This window comes from Dermacentor variabilis, chromosome 3, assembly GCF_050947875.1.
Source record: "Dermacentor variabilis isolate Ectoservices chromosome 3, ASM5094787v1, whole genome shotgun sequence".
Classification (NCBI taxonomy): domain Eukaryota; kingdom Metazoa; phylum Arthropoda; class Arachnida; order Ixodida; family Ixodidae; genus Dermacentor; species Dermacentor variabilis.
In genome coordinates this window covers 121,555,589-121,575,888 of record NC_134570.1, presented here as the reverse complement: position 1 = coordinate 121,575,888, position 20,300 = coordinate 121,555,589, and the positions used below count along the sequence as shown (strand labels likewise).

Here is a 20,300-nt window from a genome sequence, read left to right as displayed (position 1 = left end):
GGGTGGTCGGAGCCTCTCTGTCCAGGGCCCCACTGGCCTCTGCCGCCTGCCTGACCTGGCTAATTAAGGACTTTTGTCCTGCCAGATCGGAGCGGCCGGCGAGCTGTGCCTCCCACTGCTCCATTGTCTTACTGGTATTTTGCCTATGAGGGTGCTTAGTGCACTCCCAGATAATATGTATTAAGGTAGGTATGCCACCGCACCAAGGACAGTTGGCCCTATAACGAGTGGTATACATGGCGTTTAGCAATTTTAAATGGGGGAATACCCCGGTCTGTATTTTACGCCTATCGGCGGCCTCTTCCCCGCTAAGTTGTGGGTGAGGCGGCGGGTATATTCTGCGGACTCCGCGCTGATGAGCAAGGATGTCTTTGGCATTTAAATTGATGGAATTTTGTGAGGGATAGTGCGGGTGGTTGGGGTTATAGAAGAGGACGCCGTCGCTCGGTTAGTGAACCCTCGAGCTAACGCGTTAGCCTTTTCGTTCCCCTGTAGCCCCGCGTGGCCCGGCCACCAGAGTAGGCGACGATGGTGGTTGAAGGATTTGGGGATTATCGCGAGGCTAGCCGCAGTCACGTGCCCCTTGAGAAACATGCGACGTGTCTCCCGGGAGTCCGTGACCACGACCGAGCCCCTTTGCGAACGCTCCACGTGAGCGATCGCCGCTGCTAATATTTCAGCCGAGGTGGGGGATGCCGCCGTGTTCGCTCGGCAAGCATGCAGCCCGTGAGGTCACGGCTCGAGAGCGTGCCAGTGTTGCTCGACTGGTATGCCCCCGTTCGAGTGTAATATAAGACATTCAGTTACAAATTGCGTGCTGGCTCAAATTCGCCAAAATTTTGCCAGCGTGCCCTTGAACGCACAAGGATTATCTTACAACACACAGATTATGATCGAAAATTGGGTGTCGTGCCCCCTTTAAACCGTACAACTAAGAACAAAGACCGCTGCGTCCCCATTCCTCTCTCGAGGAACGACACTGCAGCGAGACAACTTCGCATTGTAACACACACGCTTCCCGTAGCGCAGTGGAGTACCGCGCATACAAGGCGCACCAGACTGCAGCACAGACTAAACCCTTCACTGCAACTCAGACCTCCGGCCGGACTGTCTCTTCTGTGTCGGTTGTGGCTGGGAGTTGCCTTCACGAAAGCTTACTGAGCACTAACTAAAATGGCTGACAGTTCTACATGTGAGGTTTGCGGATGCGAGGAGAACATTCACCACTTACTGTGCCACTATCCTCAATTGCAAGCACAAGGAGAATCTTTGTCCAACGCATTCAGGTAACTAGATGAGCGTCCTCTGAGTGAACGGACATGTTACTAGAGCGCCGCGCCCACCGCTCAGAAGGCAGCGAAGGCACTCTGCTTTCCTGAGAACGTTTGGTTTGCACGAGCGGCTTTGACTCAATGACTGTCTGTGCACATCTCTATACCCTCTTTCTCTCTCCTCCTTCTCCCTTCCCCCAGCGTAGGGCAGCCAACCAGACTTTGGACTGGTTAACATACCTGCCTTACATATTATATATATATATATATATATATATATATATATATATATATATATATATATATATATAGTCATCAGACTCTCTCTCCGTCTCTGGGAATGCGTAGTCGCAAAGAGCTCCAACACAGCGCCAGAGCCCATGCAGACACCGCTGTACATTTCACAAAAAGAAAAAAAGAAGAAGAAATCGCACGTGCACTATAAGTGTCGCCATCGCGAATAGAATACTGTTTGCTCCGGCGGATAATCCGTCCGCGGAGGAGGAGAAATCCCTCCCCCAAAGAGGTCATCCACGTGTAATCTCTCTAATTAGCTGCCGGCATTGTTCCTCGGAGAAGGCGGTCAGCGTGAAACAAGATAACCGCGCAGCGTGGTGCACACGCGCGCATTAGAACACTGGCCCCTGTGTTCTTTTTGTGCGCGTTTCGACCCCGAAATAGTTTGCGCGTATATGTAGGTTACGTTGGGTGGTACGTTGGGCCGTAGAAGCTTACAAAGGTTAATGTTGAAGACTACAGGCGAGTTGGTACCGCGTAAACTTGGCGACAGATGGCCCTCCGTGTGGGTATACGTGCGCCTCCTTTTGTGTTGCGCGGATAACTGCGTCATCTATCGGCAGGTACCTAATAAAGGTGACGAGAACACGCACGCTCAAAAACCGACATAGAACACGGAACCTGGTTCTAGACGGAGTGAAGTGGGGTGGGGGTGGCACATCGCCGACGCAGGAAAAAAAAAAAAGGACACTCGCTAAAACTGCATAATTTTGCGGAAACATGTTCTTCGGTCAGATCGCCCACGTCTGGGACATCTCACCGGATACCCTTATACGATTACTAAACTAAATGACGCTTTAGCCGCAATCAATTTTAGCGGGTTAATCGGTTCGAGTCACGTGAACCATGATTCGAGCCTGCCTTCTATATCCCCTTCATTCAGAATTATGGTATTCTGCAAGGAAGTTTTTCACAACTTGCAGGTATTGGTATTTTCGGTGTCCAGAGTCAGAAGAAAAAAAAAATTTCACCTCTCTAGGAGCATTATTATGCAAATTCGGTCGCGCCCTCATATGCAGACATCTTGACTCGATACTTTTTTTTTCCCCCAAGTTTACAGAAAGGAGGGCAATTATTTATTCAAGGTTGTGCGAGTGGTGCGTCAACGGGTGCGCAGGTTGTGATATCGGAAGCAACGGTCCTCCTCGGCTGCGACGCACAGGAAAACATCGCACGCATTTCCGGCAGCGGGCCCTGGTTTTCGCCGCACACCTCTCGTACTTGCACGGCCGCTACAGAAACGGTGACGGGACTTGCCGGGGCCAGTGGTCCTTCGCATTCTCCCTCACTCAATCGCATCACGTTTAGAGCAAGGAAGGTGACTCGAGATGAGCTATATTCAGGAACGACATTACAAGAAAAACGCTAAATTGCAGCGCGGACAATATTCTCAAATAAAAAAAAAAAATAAAAGAGAGAGACAGTACCGCTTCTGCGGGTCAGCTTCGCCCGAACGAAATTCTATTGATCTGGCATCAAACTATAGGAGTCTCTCACATCCGGGCAACCATTAGAGGACGCCACGTAATTGCCAGACCGACGTCGTTCCTTTTATAGTGCAGAAAGGCGAGCGTTTACCATCTTCACGATCGAATAGTGCGTACGGAGATGTGTACGACATTTAAAGTTGCCACCACTCAAAATTAGAAATGCAATACCAAAACACAAGCTAATTCTTCAACGGTGGACTGGATAACAAAACCAGTCCGAAAAAGTTTCGGTAGTAATAAATTTTCGCGCGGTGTGCCTGTGGGTCGCCGGCGCGGTAAAGAAAGACTGAGTGTGTCACCGTGTCCCCGAATGGAGACGCGGATGAAAACGGGGTCAAAACTATTCAGTAACAGAACCACGAGTATTGAGTAACTGTCTTTCATGAAAGGCGGCTCTTTCTTTACATAAAACAGGGGTTTTTAACTGTTCCGAATGACTGAGGCAGCTGTAAAAGAGAAATTCGAACAGCGATAAACCAGAGCTTCCGCAAAACACGGTGTCGTCCATCTTCAAACATTTTTTTTTTCTCCGGTATTGTGTTTCGCCGCTTCGTATCAGATGGCGTTCGTTGCATTTGAGTTTGCTTCGAATATTAACCGCACCAGTCTTCAAGTGCCGCTCCTTCCTCCTGCGATGGAGTTCCTCGTATCAGTGTGCGCTTGCGGACTCGAACAAGTGTTGTTATCAATTTATACAGACAAAGGTGAATTCTCGAATGGAGTACCAGTCGAATAGCAAAGACAACCCGATCGGTATTCGAAATTTCGAACATTCGAACACCTATACTAGTCAGGATTCGAGCGAGTGCGGCCCTGTTACGCTGGCTTTCCGGGAGCACTGTTTCATTGCGAAGAGGCCTTAAAGCGCAACACTGACGTTTAGATTAATTTAGTACGATAACGTCATTCCTTGAAAACTCTATATTCGGTAATTTGGCGTGAAAATGTGTTGCAAGAAAATATGAGAGCCGCATCTTTCTTTCTCTATCTTTCTCTCTCTCTCTTTTTTTTTATTTCCTTGCAAGAGTAGAAAAGCTCAGCGACGTTACGAATTTGAAAGTATTTTCTCCTCATATTGGGCTCTTTATGGCGCAAGAAAAACAGAAAGTTAGTAGGTTGAATTTCTGTAATCTTTCGGAATGCAGTGGTGCCTGCTCCCCCTCCCCCCCCCCCTTTTTTTTTTTCACGCAATAATCTAAATGCGAGCCAACATCGCCAAAACAATGGCGCCGCGGGGAGTCAGTTGTCCCGGAAGCTCCAGAGGGTAGGAGGTGAGCGAATATTCGAAACTTTTGAATAACGAATAGAACGGTGTCCTATTCGATTCGGTCGTCTTCGAATCGAATAGCCATTATTCGTAAATACGAATATCTGTCAAATACCTTTCGAATATTTTCGAACGCCAACTGCGCCCAAATAAACATAAAACTGGAGCAAAAGTGCGCTAAATTTTCACCCCCGTGGTAATTTATTTATTCATTTATTTATTTCACATACCCTCAAGCGCCAAGGCATTATAGAGGGGAGTGGGGTACATGCGAAAAAGAGTAACCACGATTACTACAAGTTTATATAATGCAAGCGACATGTGCAGTGGACGTAATAATTAAGAAATCAAATAACAAGAATACTATGACATTCAAATTATATAAACCCAGCGACGTCTGAACAGGACAAAAGGAAAATACGGCGCGACAGCGCTTGCACAAATACAGCGCACGTGTCACACAGTTGAAGAAAAGCAAACAAGGTCAGGCGGAAAAGTGCGCCGTCTTCGATTGACACGATACCATCAGGAAGGTGGTTCCAGTCGTTCGTTGTGTGTGGAATAAATGAATATAAAAATACAAATGAATATAATTGCTTGAGTGACAAAATGTGCCTCTTACTTTATTGTACAGACGTAAAACGTGAGAACTCGCGTATAGGCTGCGCCATTCTGGCAGCCATGCTTTGCAGGCTGCACAGCGATCATTCGCACTCTTTCCGAAGAGTCCTGCGCGTGCGAAGAAGCTACTCGTTCGCTTCTAACGCTCGAGTCGTGCTTTCACTTAACAACGCTTCATAACGTACTACGTTATGACAGAAAGCTTGCCAACATTGAAGAATACCGGGATGTGAACATCGTTTTATATTAACTGCGACAACGGTTGTTCATTATTCGAAAACTACTAGAAAAATATTCCATATTCTATTGGATTCGATTCGCTTCTGGCACTATTCGATTCGTACTCGATTCGGTCTCAAAAAAATCACCATTCGCGCACCCCTGCCCCAGAAAGAGTCGCTCGCCGCCTTTCGCTCTTTTGTCCTTTCTTCCGGCTCGCCGATTGCTTGTGAGAATGGCCCGCTCTGCCTACTGCGCCGCAGCGTAATTTACTAACACTTATTAACGAATATCTACAGCTCAGCATCGGTATGTGAAATTGGTACGCTTCTGGCCCATCAAAAGAGTCGGAAGGAATTTGTGTAGCAAAACCGAGGAAAGGAATCGACGGCACTAAAATAGACGCACCCTTGCATTCCACGCGTGCGTCGTTCTCGGGTGACATTTGGCCGAAGAGCTTTAGCGCACGCACGAGGTCACCTATACACCGCACCAACGCGCTTCTCGAAGGCAGCTGCACCTACGTGAGCCCTAGGTACTATTATCACGCGAGTGAACATTCATTCGCGGGGTGTGCGCACACTATAGCTGACGCTCTTTTCCTCTTTCCCTTCGTGCGGGGTAGACAACCTGGCGACATACTGCGGATATTAACCTGCCCGACTTCTCCCAGCCTTTTTAGCGCTAACACAGTATACGACTGGTATCAGTGCTTCCGTTTCTTTTTATTATTATTATTATTAGCGCTAATTACCATCGTCAGTCACTTCCCCGTCGGTGAAAGCTGTCCGTGTAGTGTGCGTATTCAGAGACAATCGAGCCCTTGAAAGGTGGGTTAACAATTAACGGGGCCGAAAAGGCCGGCGGGAGCAAGCACACGCATTAACTACTACAGACGCCGCTTCAACCCCCCACCCCTTTTTTTTTTGTGCGTGTTTTAACCGAGCGGCCTCGACCCGCGCAGGCACGCTTTAACAGCGCAGCCAGAAGAGCAGCGAGGGAGTCCGTCTCGTGACTAGCGCGCGACGTGCATACAGATTGGCCGCGGAGTCGTCACCGCGCAGAGAGACGGCGCGTTTATGACGCATCGACCCCGACCCGCTTTTCCAGGCAAACAATGAGCGCCTGCGGGAGGAAGCGATGACGACCGCGCACGAACAAACTTAGCGAAACAGACAAGCGGGTCGTCGCCAAACGGCGCCCCAAGACGAAGGAATGCATTCCCGAGGCGGCGCAGAGCCGCACGGCCGACCAAAGCGAACTTCCCAAACGGAACGTCGTGCGTCGCGAGCTGCCTTTTTCTTCTCTCTCTCTCTCTCTCTCTCTCTCTCTCTCTCTCTCTCTCTCTCTCTCTCTCTCTCTCTCTCCCCTCTTCTCTACGCTGCGGGCCTCGCTCGCGCAGTGTGCAGTGAAAATGTTTCAGAGCGAAATCTCGATTCACGAACAGCTGATTTCACCAGAAAGTTAGGTGGGCGGATGAGATTAAGAAGTTTGCAGGGACAACATGGCCGCAATTAGTACATGACCGGGGTAGCTGGAGGAGTAGGCCTTTGCCCTGCAGTGGGCGTAGCCAGGCTGATGGTGATGATTTTACCAAATCTCTGATTTCGCGATGTGATTTCATTTCCCGACTATGTGCAAATATTTGAAACTTTCGAATAACGAATCGAATAGTGTCCCATTCGATTCGGTCGTCTTCGAATCGAATAGTCATTATTCGTAAATACGGGCGATTAGCCAACATCTAGATTGCTAGATAGCACAAGTCCTGTTTACTCCGATCCATGACGTCACGCTATATAGCTATCCTGAAATTTCCATTGACAAAGCCGGCGTGATGAAAGCGGTGAGATCAAAATCACTGTTGCCTACTCGGGAGAGAGAGAGAGAGAGAGAGTAATATAGGAAGGCAGGGATGTTAACCAGTCAATAGTCTAGTTGGCTACCCTACGCTGGAGGAAGGGAGACGGGAGAGAGAAGGTGTAGATACGTGTGCAGACAGCACTTGAGTTAAAGACGCTCGCGCAAACCAGAAGTTCTGAGAAAGCATAACAGTGCCTTCACTGCCTTCTGAGCCGATGATTGGTCGCGACGGTGCTCTAGTAACGTCTGTTCACTCAGAGGACGATCATCTAATTTCCTCAAATGTGTTGGACAAAGATTGTCTTTGTGCTTGAAATTGAGGACAGTGGAACAATAAGTGTTCAATGTTCTCCTCGCATCCGCAAACATCACATGCAGGACTATCAGCCATTCCAATTAGTGCTGAGTCGGTACTTCCATCCACAACCGACACAGAAAGTCGCTTCGTGTCTGTGCAGACCGGACGGAAATCTGAGTTTCAGTGACGGCCTTAGTCTGTGCAGTCTTGTGCGCCTTGTATGTGCACTATTCCACTCTGCTATGGAGATCGTGCGTGCTAGAATGCGAAGTTGTCTCGCGACGCCGGTCCTTGAGAGAGGAATGGGGACGCAGCAGTCTTCTTGGTTTGATGTCCGAGCTGCCTTATCGGCGTCATCATTTCCTATGATACCGCCATGACCTGGTATCCACTGGAAAGAGATATCATGGACTTTTTCTCTTAAGTGATGGACAAGTTCCACGATTTCGCACGTGAGCTGATCGTGAGCGGCATGTCGGAGAGACGACTGCACACATTGCAAGGCCGGCCTTGAATCGCAGAAAACTGCCCATTTCCTAGCACTTTCAGCACTTATCGCATGAAGCGCGTCGCGGAGAGCCGCGAGCTCTGCAGCTGCAGACGTTGTGACATGGGAAGTCTTGAACCGCTGGGTTATTCTCATTGTTGGTATAACTACAGCGCCACCGGAACTGGTTGATGTAGTTGATCCATCAGTGTAGACGTGTGTGCAGTCGCTGTGTTTCTCGTACAAGAGAAGTTAGTTGTGCTTGAGCGCTGATGATGGCAAGTCCGACTTTTTCTGAAGTCCTGGGAGTGTAAGGTTTACTTGAGTACGGCGCATACACCATGGAGGTATGGAAGGCCTTGCCGCAGGTGTGTAGCCTGACCTGAGAGAGGCACGGTGCGCGAAGACAGTCGCACTGAATGTCGTGTGGGGCCTGTCCACTGGGAGACTTGCGAGGTGGTGGGTAGGGGTCCGGGCTAAGTGTCTTATGTGCACACGCATTATTTCAATGCTAATGTGCGTTCTAACAGTGGAATCTTAAGCGACTGCAATAACTTCAGTCGTTCACGCACTCCGCGGTAGACCAAGGCATATCTTGAGGGCTTGGGCTTGGATGCTTTGGATTATATTCAGGTTAGTTCTGCAGGTGTTGGACATGACCGGTAAGCTGTACCGCAGGAATCCAATAAAGCTGGTTAACCAACTCTCGGGAGCATCCCCATTAGGTTCTATGGCAGATGGGCCAGGTAACATGACGTCATGGATCGAAGTGAAAGGACTTGTGCTATCTAGATGGTGTATGATTAGCTGCGCCAGCAGTGACGTCGTTGCTCTCCGTCGCAGCTGAGCGCGCGCGCAGTAGTTCCTCTCCGGCTCCGAAATGGGTAGGTCACGCATCAAACGTACTCCTCAGGAGCAGGCAGATTCGATCAGCAACGCCGCGAGCAGAACCGGGAACGAGCTCGTCCCCGCCGTGCCGATGCTGCAGCCCTGGCACGTGAACAGGCTCGTGCAACCGAGCGCAAGCAGCAACTGCGTACCCCAAGGGCCCAGCAGCCTACCGAGCCGTCGTTTAATGAACCATCGGGATTAACCCAGTGATAAAACATCGGGCCCGCGCGTTTCAGCTTCGTTGGTTAGCCAACTGTATGGAGTGCTTGGGCGGTGACTTTTTTTCATCCACTTTCATTTCCATTAATTTACCAGTTCTTTAACTCTATTAATAAGTACAAGTAATGTCCGCTATGCTGTCCTTGGTGACCCTGTTCGTTGGCTTCTTATGATGGTGGTATATATATATATATATATATATATATATATATATATATATATATATATATATATATATATATATTCCTGAAAAATACTAAAGACTGTCCGATTACTCAAGATATTGACTGTTTGACGAGAGCTCCTAAGCTTTCGTCTGTAGGGCTGATCCATGTTCATGCTGTGAACAGGCACTGCGCTATTTTGTAATTAATCCCAGTAAGATGTGCGTCACAGTCGAACAGAAATGTTTATGCAGTTTATTTGTGAAATATTCACGCAAAGGCGGCCGAAGTACAGCGGTGGCCGTTGAACATTAATTATATATGTACGCAGGCGGCGCTGCCGCGCGGGCAACAAGGCAGTGGAAAAAAGTGCGGCAGAACCGATCTCGTGATTAGTGCCGGCAGTAATGCGTTTAGCACTGAATCAAGAAAGCGACACAACGTATTGCCGCCGTCGAAAGGAGTTATGTATGAGGCGTGTACGCGCTCCAGCGGAAAAGGGCTCTTCTATCGCGCTAGCCTAAGAACGCTCGGCGCCATCTAGCGGAGCCGCCGCGAAGCCTGGGCGTGGCCTCCGAAATGCACGGCGTGCCGGTGCGTGCAAACGCCGAGAAACTCGTCGTGCGCGGAACGGGCTCCTCTGTCTGGACGCGCTGCGCCACCTAGTGGCGAGAAGTCTGCGCGTTGCCTCCGAGACTAGAAGCGTGGCGCACCGGTGCGCGTGAATGCTGATAATTGTTCCCTCACTTGCCGCTCACTCAGTCGCGCATGCTCAGTGACCAAAGTGGGGGAGAGGTTCATTGAAGAATGGCACATATCCAGTACCTATAATGCGTCGGGTTGCTGTCCTTGAGGAATCCTTGTGACGTTGGTTCGATTCCGCTCAGCATCGGAGAAATTTAAGGAATCCTATTCCTCACTGTAGAGCGGCACATTTGCAGTGGCACATAACTGGTTAGACAAGTTGGGAATTTTAAAAAAATGACATTCAGTGCTGCTCCACTCTGTGAAGGTGGATGACTAGTGAAGCTGTGTACAGTGATGACTATATTAATTATATATATAGCCGCACACTCTGGACGTAACTGTATCGATTTCTTGGTGTACGCGAACCTCTTCTACGCACGCAGGAAAAAAATGGAAACCTAGCCATATACAGATTCAGTGTAAAAGGTTCATTGAAGACTAGCACAGATTGAGAGAGCAACACCTGCAGTACTCCAACTCGTCGTCAAAGGGTTTCCTCAAGCAGCGGCAGCTACCCAGTGACCGATATGGGCGCGAAAGAGGTTCGATGAAGGGCGCTACGTATGCACACATCGCCACAGACTCGGTGACCCAAGTTGTTCCGATGGTTGGTTTCGATCCCTGTTGTGTCAGTACAGCTGTCCGACGTGCTACTTATTGCACCAATCATTCCACCTACCCAGTGACTCTGGTAGGCGGATAGTCCCGGAAAGTGCGCTAGCGTATTAAGAATTGGTCAGCGACTGCACCGGTATTCTTTCGCAATAACTTATGCCTTAAAACACACATGGAAATGATAAAAATATCATCGAATGCGCGTCGCCACCGACGAAAATAAAACCGAGCATGGCTTTTTTTTTTTTTTTTCGAGTGAACGGAGCAATGCAAAATGGCGACGGCAAGCGCTCGCCAAACCGTCTCCAAAACGATCAGCGGGCTCACGCGACAACGCCGGTGTGCGACGTGCAAACTTCGTGCCCTTTCTCCGTCCGTTCACTGTGCAGATGCGCGTCTCGTTACAGGCTCGTTGCAGCACCGACACAGTGCCTCATTTCCGAGCACCCGGCTTCGCGTACAACGGGCCACGGAGAGAACGGTTCGCTCGGAGGGGGCGTCACGTGACAACTTTTGAAGCCTACTCGTAAAACAAAAATGTGGTTCACGGTAAACACGCCCTCACGAAGTGCATGCGGTAATTTCTTGCCGCCGAGCGCGCGGAGTGTAGGGAGGTGGCGGAACGGAAAGCGGTCGGCGAGGGTCGATGGCGAAGAGGGCGTCACTTTCTTTAGACGCTGCCACGAACCAAACAATGAGTGCAAATGTCCGGCAACCGCGGAGGGCCAAAGAGGCAAGGCGCAGATAGGTCACCCCGAAGGGAAGGAGGGGCGTCAGCGTCAGGCGAGGCTGGCCTGCGAAGCTACCTCCTACGTGTTGTTCTTTTGTTTCGTCCCCTATGGCAGCGCGCAGATGCAATTCTCTCACGACACGTGCGTCGTCGACATCTGCGCTAAGAGCGCGATTCACGCTCTCCGCTTCTCAAACAACGTGACACCCCCCGCCTCGCCCCCCACACCGCAAGCAGATGGCACAATGCACAATCAGACGATCGCGAAGCGCGAGGCAGCAGAAAAAAAAAAAAAAAGAGACCAACATCAACGCGCAAGTGGCTGAAATGCGGAGAATGCCATCGCTCGCAGCGGGACGCCGCGCATGTGAGGCTCCACAACAAAGGTCATTGTCGTGTACGGGTCCTTTCCGGGGGGGGGGGGGGGGGAGGCGTGACGCAGATGAGCGAGCGTCTCACGCGCACCGCGCACTTGGGCGTCCATTGAGTACAGCTGAACGAATCGCGAAGAAAGAAAAAAAAATCGATATAGCGTAAGCGAACGGAAGGTGCATAATGAACGAATGAGACGTCGAGACGCGCACTGCGCCATCACGTCAGCGCTCCCTTGCGCTTTTCCGCGGCGCGAATTTATTGGCTCACAAAGTGGTTGTGCGGCTCTATTATTATTAATATTACTACTACTACTACTACTATTACTACTACTACTACTACTACTACTACTACTACCACTACTACTACTGCTTGTACTCCCCGTTACCCTTCTGAAATTGCATTCTACTGCCTTCAACTACTAGAGTATGCCTGTGTAGTTTGGAGCGGAACGTGCAAATCTATTTCTGACCTCATCGAATGCATCCAGAATAAATAGGTATCTATTTTCAAGCACCACCCTTACCATTCTGGCGAGCATAGTTCAGCCCTCTCAAGTACACCTCAACTCACACCTCTAAAGTTAAGTAGTATTGCATCAGACCTTCTGCTCCTCTATAAGGTGTTCCATGGCGCTATGCATCGTCTAAAGCTTCTTCGTCGTGCGCAACTTTCCGTGCCGCAAAAGTATACACCAGGCAGCATTGCGCGTTTTCCGCGCGGCTTTGTCGCGTTAGAGACTTTCTATATGGATCGACTCATTAAAAAAAAAAAAAAAACACACACACAAAAAGAAAGGCAGATACAATTAGGACTGCTTTCGTGTTGGAGTGCGAAATCATTCAAGCAATGTTTTCGATTGATGTCTTCTACATCCATTAAAGTTCTTTCTGCTTATTCGGCGTGTGTGTCTGGGCATACAGGTGCACGTATACGCAGACACTACACGTTTGCACCTGCAATCTCTGCAGTGAATGGCTGATCAGCCATCTGTCTTAGTTTTAGCAATTTCCGCACGCTCGCGCAGCCTGTCATTAATGCACCGACCTGACTGTCCTGCGTAAGAGAGCTTACAAGACAGTGGTATGCACGATAGAATATGCCTTCATTGCCCGCTGCATAATTGGTGCGACGTTGCGTGTTGCACAATTTCTTTTTCGCCGTTTTTTTTTTTTTTTGCGTCCGTCATTTCGCATAGCCTTGCCAGCTTATCGGGAGTAGATAACACTTTTACGTAAAACCGTTGGGCTACCTTCTTTAAATTGTGCGATGCCCCATGCATATAAGGGATTACCGTAATCTTTCCTTTTACTTCGTGTGCTGGACGTCGAACATTACTGGTAGCCCTTAAGTATAAACCCCACGCAAGCGATCTTGCACGCGACAAGCGACGCGATGGAGTTGGCTGTCGCATTCGCTCGTCGCCTAAAAGTCGTACCATAGAATAAAGAACGGTCGTACCCCATGCGAGCGACGATCTCGAGCGACGTCTCCCCAGTGTTGCCGGTATGAGGGCAGCAATATAGCCGCCCAAACTAGCGTGACGCGTGCTTTATTAACTTAAGTTGATGTGTTTTACTGTAAAAGCAGCATAAAATACTTCTGAAAGTCTTGTCTTATCCTTGCTCGTATAAAAATTCAATCGTTTGCTCGTTCCGTGCGACAATCATAAGTACTTCAGTTATGTACATTTAGTTTCGGCTTCGCGCTATTGGCTAGTCGCTCATAGCACTTCCGGGCGACGAGCGACGAATTCTAGATTTGCAGAACCGAGTGATCGCGCGACAAGACCGAGCGATCTGTTCACGCGACGGCCCGATCCGCCGCTAGAAGCCGTCGCTAGTCGCTGTCGCGCACTTAAATCGCGCTCATGGGGTTTAGCCTTTATGGCCTTGACAAGCTTTTCGGCTACAGAAATTAACACGCGTATCGGGTACCCTGCCTCCTAGAGACGAGCAATATTGTTGGCTCAAAGTGGCATTCATTAAGTGGATGCATGATTTTTTCCAAATAATTATTGAGGCAAACAAAGATTTAAAATCGCCCTCTTAATTAGTTTCGAGTCAAATGCGAGGAAGGGTTTGTTCGCTCGTAGCTCGCGCACAAATGATCATCATTAAAAACGAACCTTGTGTCTAAGAACCGGATGCTTTCGTTGCTGGGTGATTCGTGCGTCATTTGTACGCGCTTCCGGCATTTCCTGTAGACCTATTCGTGTAGAAAGGCAGTATAGCCTTCCCTGTGCTAACTCCTAGTGCGACGAAGCATGCATGGCTGCACGCAGTGGCTAATTAAGCTATAATGTAACCTCCCTATACATAGAAACGAGCAAACACGACCTATTTCTGCCTCTATATATATATATATATATATATATATATATATATATATATATATATATATATATATATATATATATATATATATATATTCTTTTTTTTTGCGTGCGCGTGTGATATATGAGCGGACAAACTACAATGTCAACAGCTGTAGTTGAGCGAACGGCGAAGGGCCTGTGCATTATCAGACTGCAGGAAACCGGAATTAACTTGTTGACGCACTACGTTTACGGATACAGCCGTCTATGCCGACGAAATTTTGTAACAAATGATCGGCTCTCGAGATGTCGGTATTCTTAGTAACGCACCTATGCACCGCCGCCACAGCTATTTCTGGTCTAACGGAAACGCATATCAGCTGCACGCACTTTTCCCCGGCCAGAGGGCACTGCAACGCTTTAATTTACCCCGCTGTGGTCGCCGACAACGGCCACTAGGGATGCGAAAAAAAATGAATTGACATTTAATAAATTATAATAACAACAATATAAGAAAGAAATTCGAGGATACCTAAGCACTCCTCATGAGTTGAATTGTATTCTGGATTTTTATGCACCAAAACCACGATCTCATTGTGAGGCACGCCGTAGTGGGGGATTCAGGATAAATTTCGACCACCGTGGGGATCTTTAACGTGCCCACAATGCACGGGCCACGGGCGTTTTTTTTTTTTCTTTTCTTTTTGCATTTCGCTCCCATCGAAATGCGGCCGCCGCGGCCGCGGGATTTTATCCCACGAGCTCGTGCTCGGTTAGCAGCGATACGCCATAGCTGCAACGCCACCGCGGCGGATTCCTCGCGAGTTGCGAATGCGAAAGATTTAACGCCCATTCGAACACCGGCGAGACGGTCCTTCGAGTCCCGAACTCTTCGCGCGCAAGCGAGCGCGTTGAGACGTTTGGACGAGGCCGGTGATCAGCGACATCGTGCCACCTCGCCCGACTGCTCTAATGGGGACACTCCCGAGTAAGCCGCGGGGATTCTGACCTCACCGCTTTCGTCACTCTGGGCTTGACAATGGAAATTTCGGTCCAAGTAGCGCGACGTCATAAACCAGAATGCACAGGCCTGCTGCTAGCTAGGAGGTGCTGGTTAAGCGCAGTAGGTACGACACTCGGCTTCTGAGCGGGGCGTCGTAGCTTCGAAACTCACTACCGTCAACATTTTTTTCTTTTTTTTTGGGGGGGAGGGGGGTTGAGTCCGTCTATGTATATATATATATATATATATACATATATATATATATACATATATACATATATATATACATATATATATACATATATATATATATATACATATATATATATATATATATATATATATATATATATATATATATATATATATATATATATATATATATATATATACGTTTAATTTCCTTATAGCGATTACCCAGGCGCAGTTAGAACGCAGGCGGGAATTTGCGCGGCCAAGGAGCGCGCGGATAAAACAGGCTTCTGAGAGTGACGTGGCGTCGCGGCGATACCCTCTCCGCTCACGCAACACCTGGCGCGCCATCGCAGCAGCAGGTGTATACTACGCTTTCGCCCGCTCTGCACCGTCGAGGCGCGCCTGTGACGTGGCGTCGAGCCCATGGGCCCTTTAGGCGCCGTTTCTTGCTTGTCCAGACGGCAGGACGCCGGCTTCTGTGCTCAACGGGCCGGTTGATGCTTTCGCATCAATACCGGGTGTAACGCCCCTAAAGTGGCCCAGTGGGGTATGAGGAACGCAGTATCGGAGGTCCCCGGATTGAGTTTGACCAGCTGCGTTTCCTTAACGCGCACGGCATACACAGGCGCTTTCTACATTCCGTCCCAATAGAAATGTGGCAAGGATCGGACAGGCGACCTCGTGCTCAAGCAGTCACAGCCAGCGATGAGATGACATTCCGAATCACAACGACGCACGCCCTGTCGCCCGTCCGAGTGCTACGGGCCGGGCTCAGCCGAGCTCGCGAATGCTGGCGCTTGCGAATAGCAAACGTGTCACGTGCGCGGCCGCCGTGCGCACTCGGTCAGTTTCACATCTTGGACACTTGTCGCGTGACGAGCTGTCGAAAGTGTCACGGCAACTGTCCATCGCGTCCCACGGTTCCACCGCTAAAGCTTCACGCGTGTTCCGGCACCGTTATCAGCTGCGGAACGCTTCAGCGCACTTCTTCTTCTTCTTCGTGATTTGAGGAGAGGGAAAATACGCTCAGTTCTGCAGCCCATATGGGAGCACGGCGCAGCGTAATGGGGAATGGGGGCGGGGAAAGAAAGATGAGAGGGTAGAGGGGGAAAGGGAGAGTAGGCTTCAGGCAGCAGACGTCAGCATCATCCAGGGGCGATGGCCGGCGCTCGGGCAGAGGCCGTGTGAGGCCGAAGTCTATTGGCGATCTAGAAGCCCGTTTGTGTAAACATATTCAAGCAGGCTTGCCAGAGCTGGGAGGTGGTAGCGGGCCGGGAAGAGCAGGTGTGTCTCTGACGTAGCCGGAAGTCCATACCGTCGGTAGGTGGCAGTGACTGGAGCGCGTTCCTGGGCTAATGCAGGACAGGTACAGAGTAGGTGCTCAAGGGTCTCGGCGTCACCGCACCTTCTGCAGGCCGGCGAGGCGATGCGTCCCTTGGCATGGAGCCTAGCTGCCGTCCACACGGAGCCCGTGCGCAGACGAAGGAGTGTAGAACGGTCCCGTCGCGAGAGGCCGTTCTCAGGGAGGAGTTCGCTTCAGCGCACCTTCTGCGCTACGGCAGGAGGTAACGCGGAGGGAACGCGGGATCGTCGCGTAACGTCGCCTTGACATTCTGTACCCATTGCAGGCTGGGAAGACGACTGGGTGTTTGTTGCACTTGGCATCGATTACCTGTCAACCACTCCGTTCAGGGGGGGGGGGGGGGCCACCGCGCATCGCCGGTATTGTTTACATTAAAGAACCGGAGCCCGGCTCGGGCGAGGAGGATGCACGCGATAAACATAGCGAGAGGCCGTGGCGAGGTGAGAACAAAGTGACGCCCTTCATCGCGCACGCATCGAGGCATGCGGGAGGAGTCGAGGTCGCGGCTAATCCTATTACGACGACGCCCACGCGTGTGTAACTCAAGGCGCAGCTGACAGCTTGATGAGGCACATCCGCGCGTGCCAGTCGCGCCGCCGCATCGCCGCTGCACGCACGGGGTTTCCTAAATATGCGGCTGCACGCGAACATTGCTGCACGCGCCCGTCAAAACAGGCTCGTGCGTCAAGAGGGGGGCGAGCCTGGCTCCGGTGTTCGGTTACGCGGCAGCGCAAGCTCGGTCTTGTGTGTACCTATACGTGCCGGTCGGTCAGCTGCTTCGTCGCGCTTTTTACCCACAAAGCTCTCGGCCAGCATCGAGTTCGGGAGCACGAAACATTGACGCGCTGGTGTCACGGCGTCTACACAGGTGGCCACCAATCGTGACATCTCCTTAAAGCATGTAGCTGCGCAATGCGCCAGCAATGAATAGGCCGTTTGACAGCCGTCGACCCGGCCCGCCCGAAAAATTCTTGGCAGATGGACCGGAGAAAAAATGCGCTGAAAATGAGAAACACGCACAGAAATCAACCAAGTAGTCGTGACAAAGCATTAGAGGTTGTCCTTATGGCAAATCTACGCTTTTGTCCCTATGATTGTCATATTTTGCCGCATTTTTTTTTTTTAACCTCTGACGGTGCGAACATAAATTACGTGGAACTCCGACGCCCCATTGCCGCGACGTATTCCACCGAACAGTGCTACATCGTCCGGCCGTATACAGTGGCGTAGCTAGGTCGTCTGGCACCCGGGGCCCTTAGCTCTTCTGTCACCCCCCCCCCCTACTGGCCCCGCGCACCCGGGGCCCACGCCCCCCCCCCCCCCCCTTTGCGACGCCACTGGCCGTATATATGATGCGCACGCACGCACGCACGCACGCACGGAGACCGCACGGGTCACATAACTGCACCATCAATCACACGTCGCTTCGCCGGCGCTGGAAACGACGTTTCCGTTCAATACATGCTACACATCGCACGCTGCGCGTGCGCTTGCGTTCTTTCTTTCTTTTTTTTTTCTTCTTGTCGGTGGACGTTCTTGTCCACACGGCCGGAGAGAAAGAAGCCTGCTTGCGCGCGATCGAATGTGACGTCGCGCACTCCGGACACGCTTTCCTTTTTCCTTTCTTCACCCCAGGGCGGCTGGCTCACGGTGTTCCCGCGCGCACGCGAGCTCACGACGTCGGCGAGGAGCACGACACCACACGTCGATGTCTCCAAGCACTCACGCGCACCTTCCCCAGAAAGAATGGGGCCGATTATGAGGTCCCAAAGTACACGTTAGGGGAAAGAGCGGCAGCAGTAGCAGCCGTCCCTCCCGTGTCCACAGCAGCCGGGCCGTCATTAGCGCTAGGCCACCGGTGGGAGGAAAGAAAAGAAAGGAAAAAATAAATGTACGAGGTAAGGTTGGAAAGAAGGGAGGGAGAAGGGGAGAGACCGCAGCGCCAGCCAACCGACGGCAGAGCCCGGGGAGAGCCTGTCGATTATCCGGCCGTTTGTTATTGTTACCGAGAGAGCCGCCGCTCACGCTAGCGCGTCAGCCCGCGCTGCCGCCGCTAGGGAAGAGGAAGGCGAAACGGGAAGGAAATACATAACCGGCAAGAAAATGAAAACAAAAAACAGATGCGGCAGCAAGCAGTCGACAGACAACGAAAAGGCCGGGGCCCCAGCCGGAGAAAACGGTTTGGAGAACACGGCGACGTGCAACGGGCGCTTGCTCGCTCTCTCCCTCTCCCGAATGCAGCCTCTGCGCCCAGAGATGAGCGCGCGTGCGTTGTTGATACGCTTAAAACACAGCCTAGCTGCTTGCACTTCGCCCTTTTCCGCCGTGACCCCCCCTCGACAAACGATTAGGGCGGACACGTAAAAGAGCGAGGGGAAACGGCGAGCGGCCAAGGATGACTCGCGCACGCAGTGGAAGAGAAGAAGACGGCCCCGATCGGCCGAGAAAGACGACCGTGTGCATCCGCGGACAAAACCGAAACTGCGTTGGCGCGAGTGGTTCTCGCAACAGCGGCAGCCCGATTAAATAAGGTGTCAACCGGGGCAGGATGACGACTTCCGAAACGTCAGGTTCTCCCTCCCTCTCTGTCTGCAGTCCCGACCCTCATTCGTATGGGCAAATGGACATCGGTTCCGCCACACGCTGATGTCACAGACATAGCGCATCGCCGAAGCGGCCACCGCGCGAGAAAGGATTGCATAAAAAATAAAAAAAGAAGTCGAAAAGCGCTTAAAAGTCAACGCCGCCGTCGGCACGGGGCGGAAACAGTGCGGGGGGGGGGGGGGGATGAAAGGGAACCGCTGCGAGATTCTTTTTTTTTTTTTTTTCTGTACGGCTTTCGTTCACCCAGAGGAAAACAATACCGTGCGCTTACGCTGCATTACGTTGTTTACAGGGAGAGCACACAATGCGCAAGAGCTTGCGCGAAGATGCGGCAGTCCGGGCAACTGCCGTGCGAGCGAAGCGCTAGCGCGAGCTGCGCGACAGCTAGCTGCTGCGCGCTCGGGGAATAAACATTTCCCGTTGCTCGCCGCCGTCCGCTCGGTGCACGCGGATCACGCCATGGAAACGCAGGCGGCTTGACACCCGAGGTTTCACTTGCACCATTCACGCGATGAGTAACGAGTGGGGAAAAAAAAGTCAGCCCGGCGATCGGCACAGTTTTCTAGAGCAAGTTGCACCGGGATATATCACACACATACACACGAACTTCACCAAGTTTCTCTGCGCGCTCTCGCGTCGAGAACGCACTACACACCGACAGTGGGGCGCGGCGAAAAGCCCTTACCTCAGATCCGGAAGCACAATTTTTTTGCTCGCGCGAGCAGCCGGCGTGGACTTGCTTTTCTCCATGGCCATGAGATAGCTGACATCGGCCAGCACGGCTTCGAGGTCCGCCATGTTTGACGCCTAGGCCTAGCCCCCCCTGGGCTACGGGACCAGTCGTACGAGTCCGGGCCTCCCTCGGGAGTCGGTGGTCGCGTACACACACTAGGCCGCTCGACGGGACCGGCACGGCTCAGCGCGAGTCGCTGTCGAGTTCCGAGGCCCACATGACGCGACGGCGCACACGCACACACACACCAAGCCGCGATGGCCCCGCTCACGAATGACGCTCCGAGCCCCGCTGCTGATATTCCCCCCGGAGCCAGCGGCGGCCGAGCAGCTCGCAGCAGTCTCCGCTTCGCCTCGCCTGCACCAGGCGGCGGCACGCGACGCACTAACTCCCCCCTCCCGCTCCGCTACCCGCAGTTCGTGCCCCTGCCGACTGTTTTATTTTTATTCGTCTGCACTCTCGGTCCTTTTGAGATGCATTCCCCCAGCTCTTAAACGCTGTTAGTTCGCTTACATGCGACTGCTTATCCTTCTT

The 20,300-nt window shown here is 51.3% G+C and overlaps 1 protein-coding gene across 1 annotated transcript in view; it reads right to left on the bottom strand.

Annotated features, from left to right (window-relative positions):
• Gprk1 (G protein-coupled receptor kinase 1) overlaps positions 1–20,092 on the bottom strand; it is a 126,808-nt gene extending 106,716 nt beyond the window's left edge. The window contains exon 1 of the mRNA XM_075686275.1: positions 19,719–20,092. Coding sequence (XP_075542390.1) covers positions 19,719–19,831 — 113 coding nt within the window. The 5' untranslated portion in view covers positions 19,832–20,092. The remainder of the gene's footprint in view (positions 1–19,718) is intronic.
• Between the last annotated feature and the right edge of the window lie 208 nt (positions 20,093–20,300).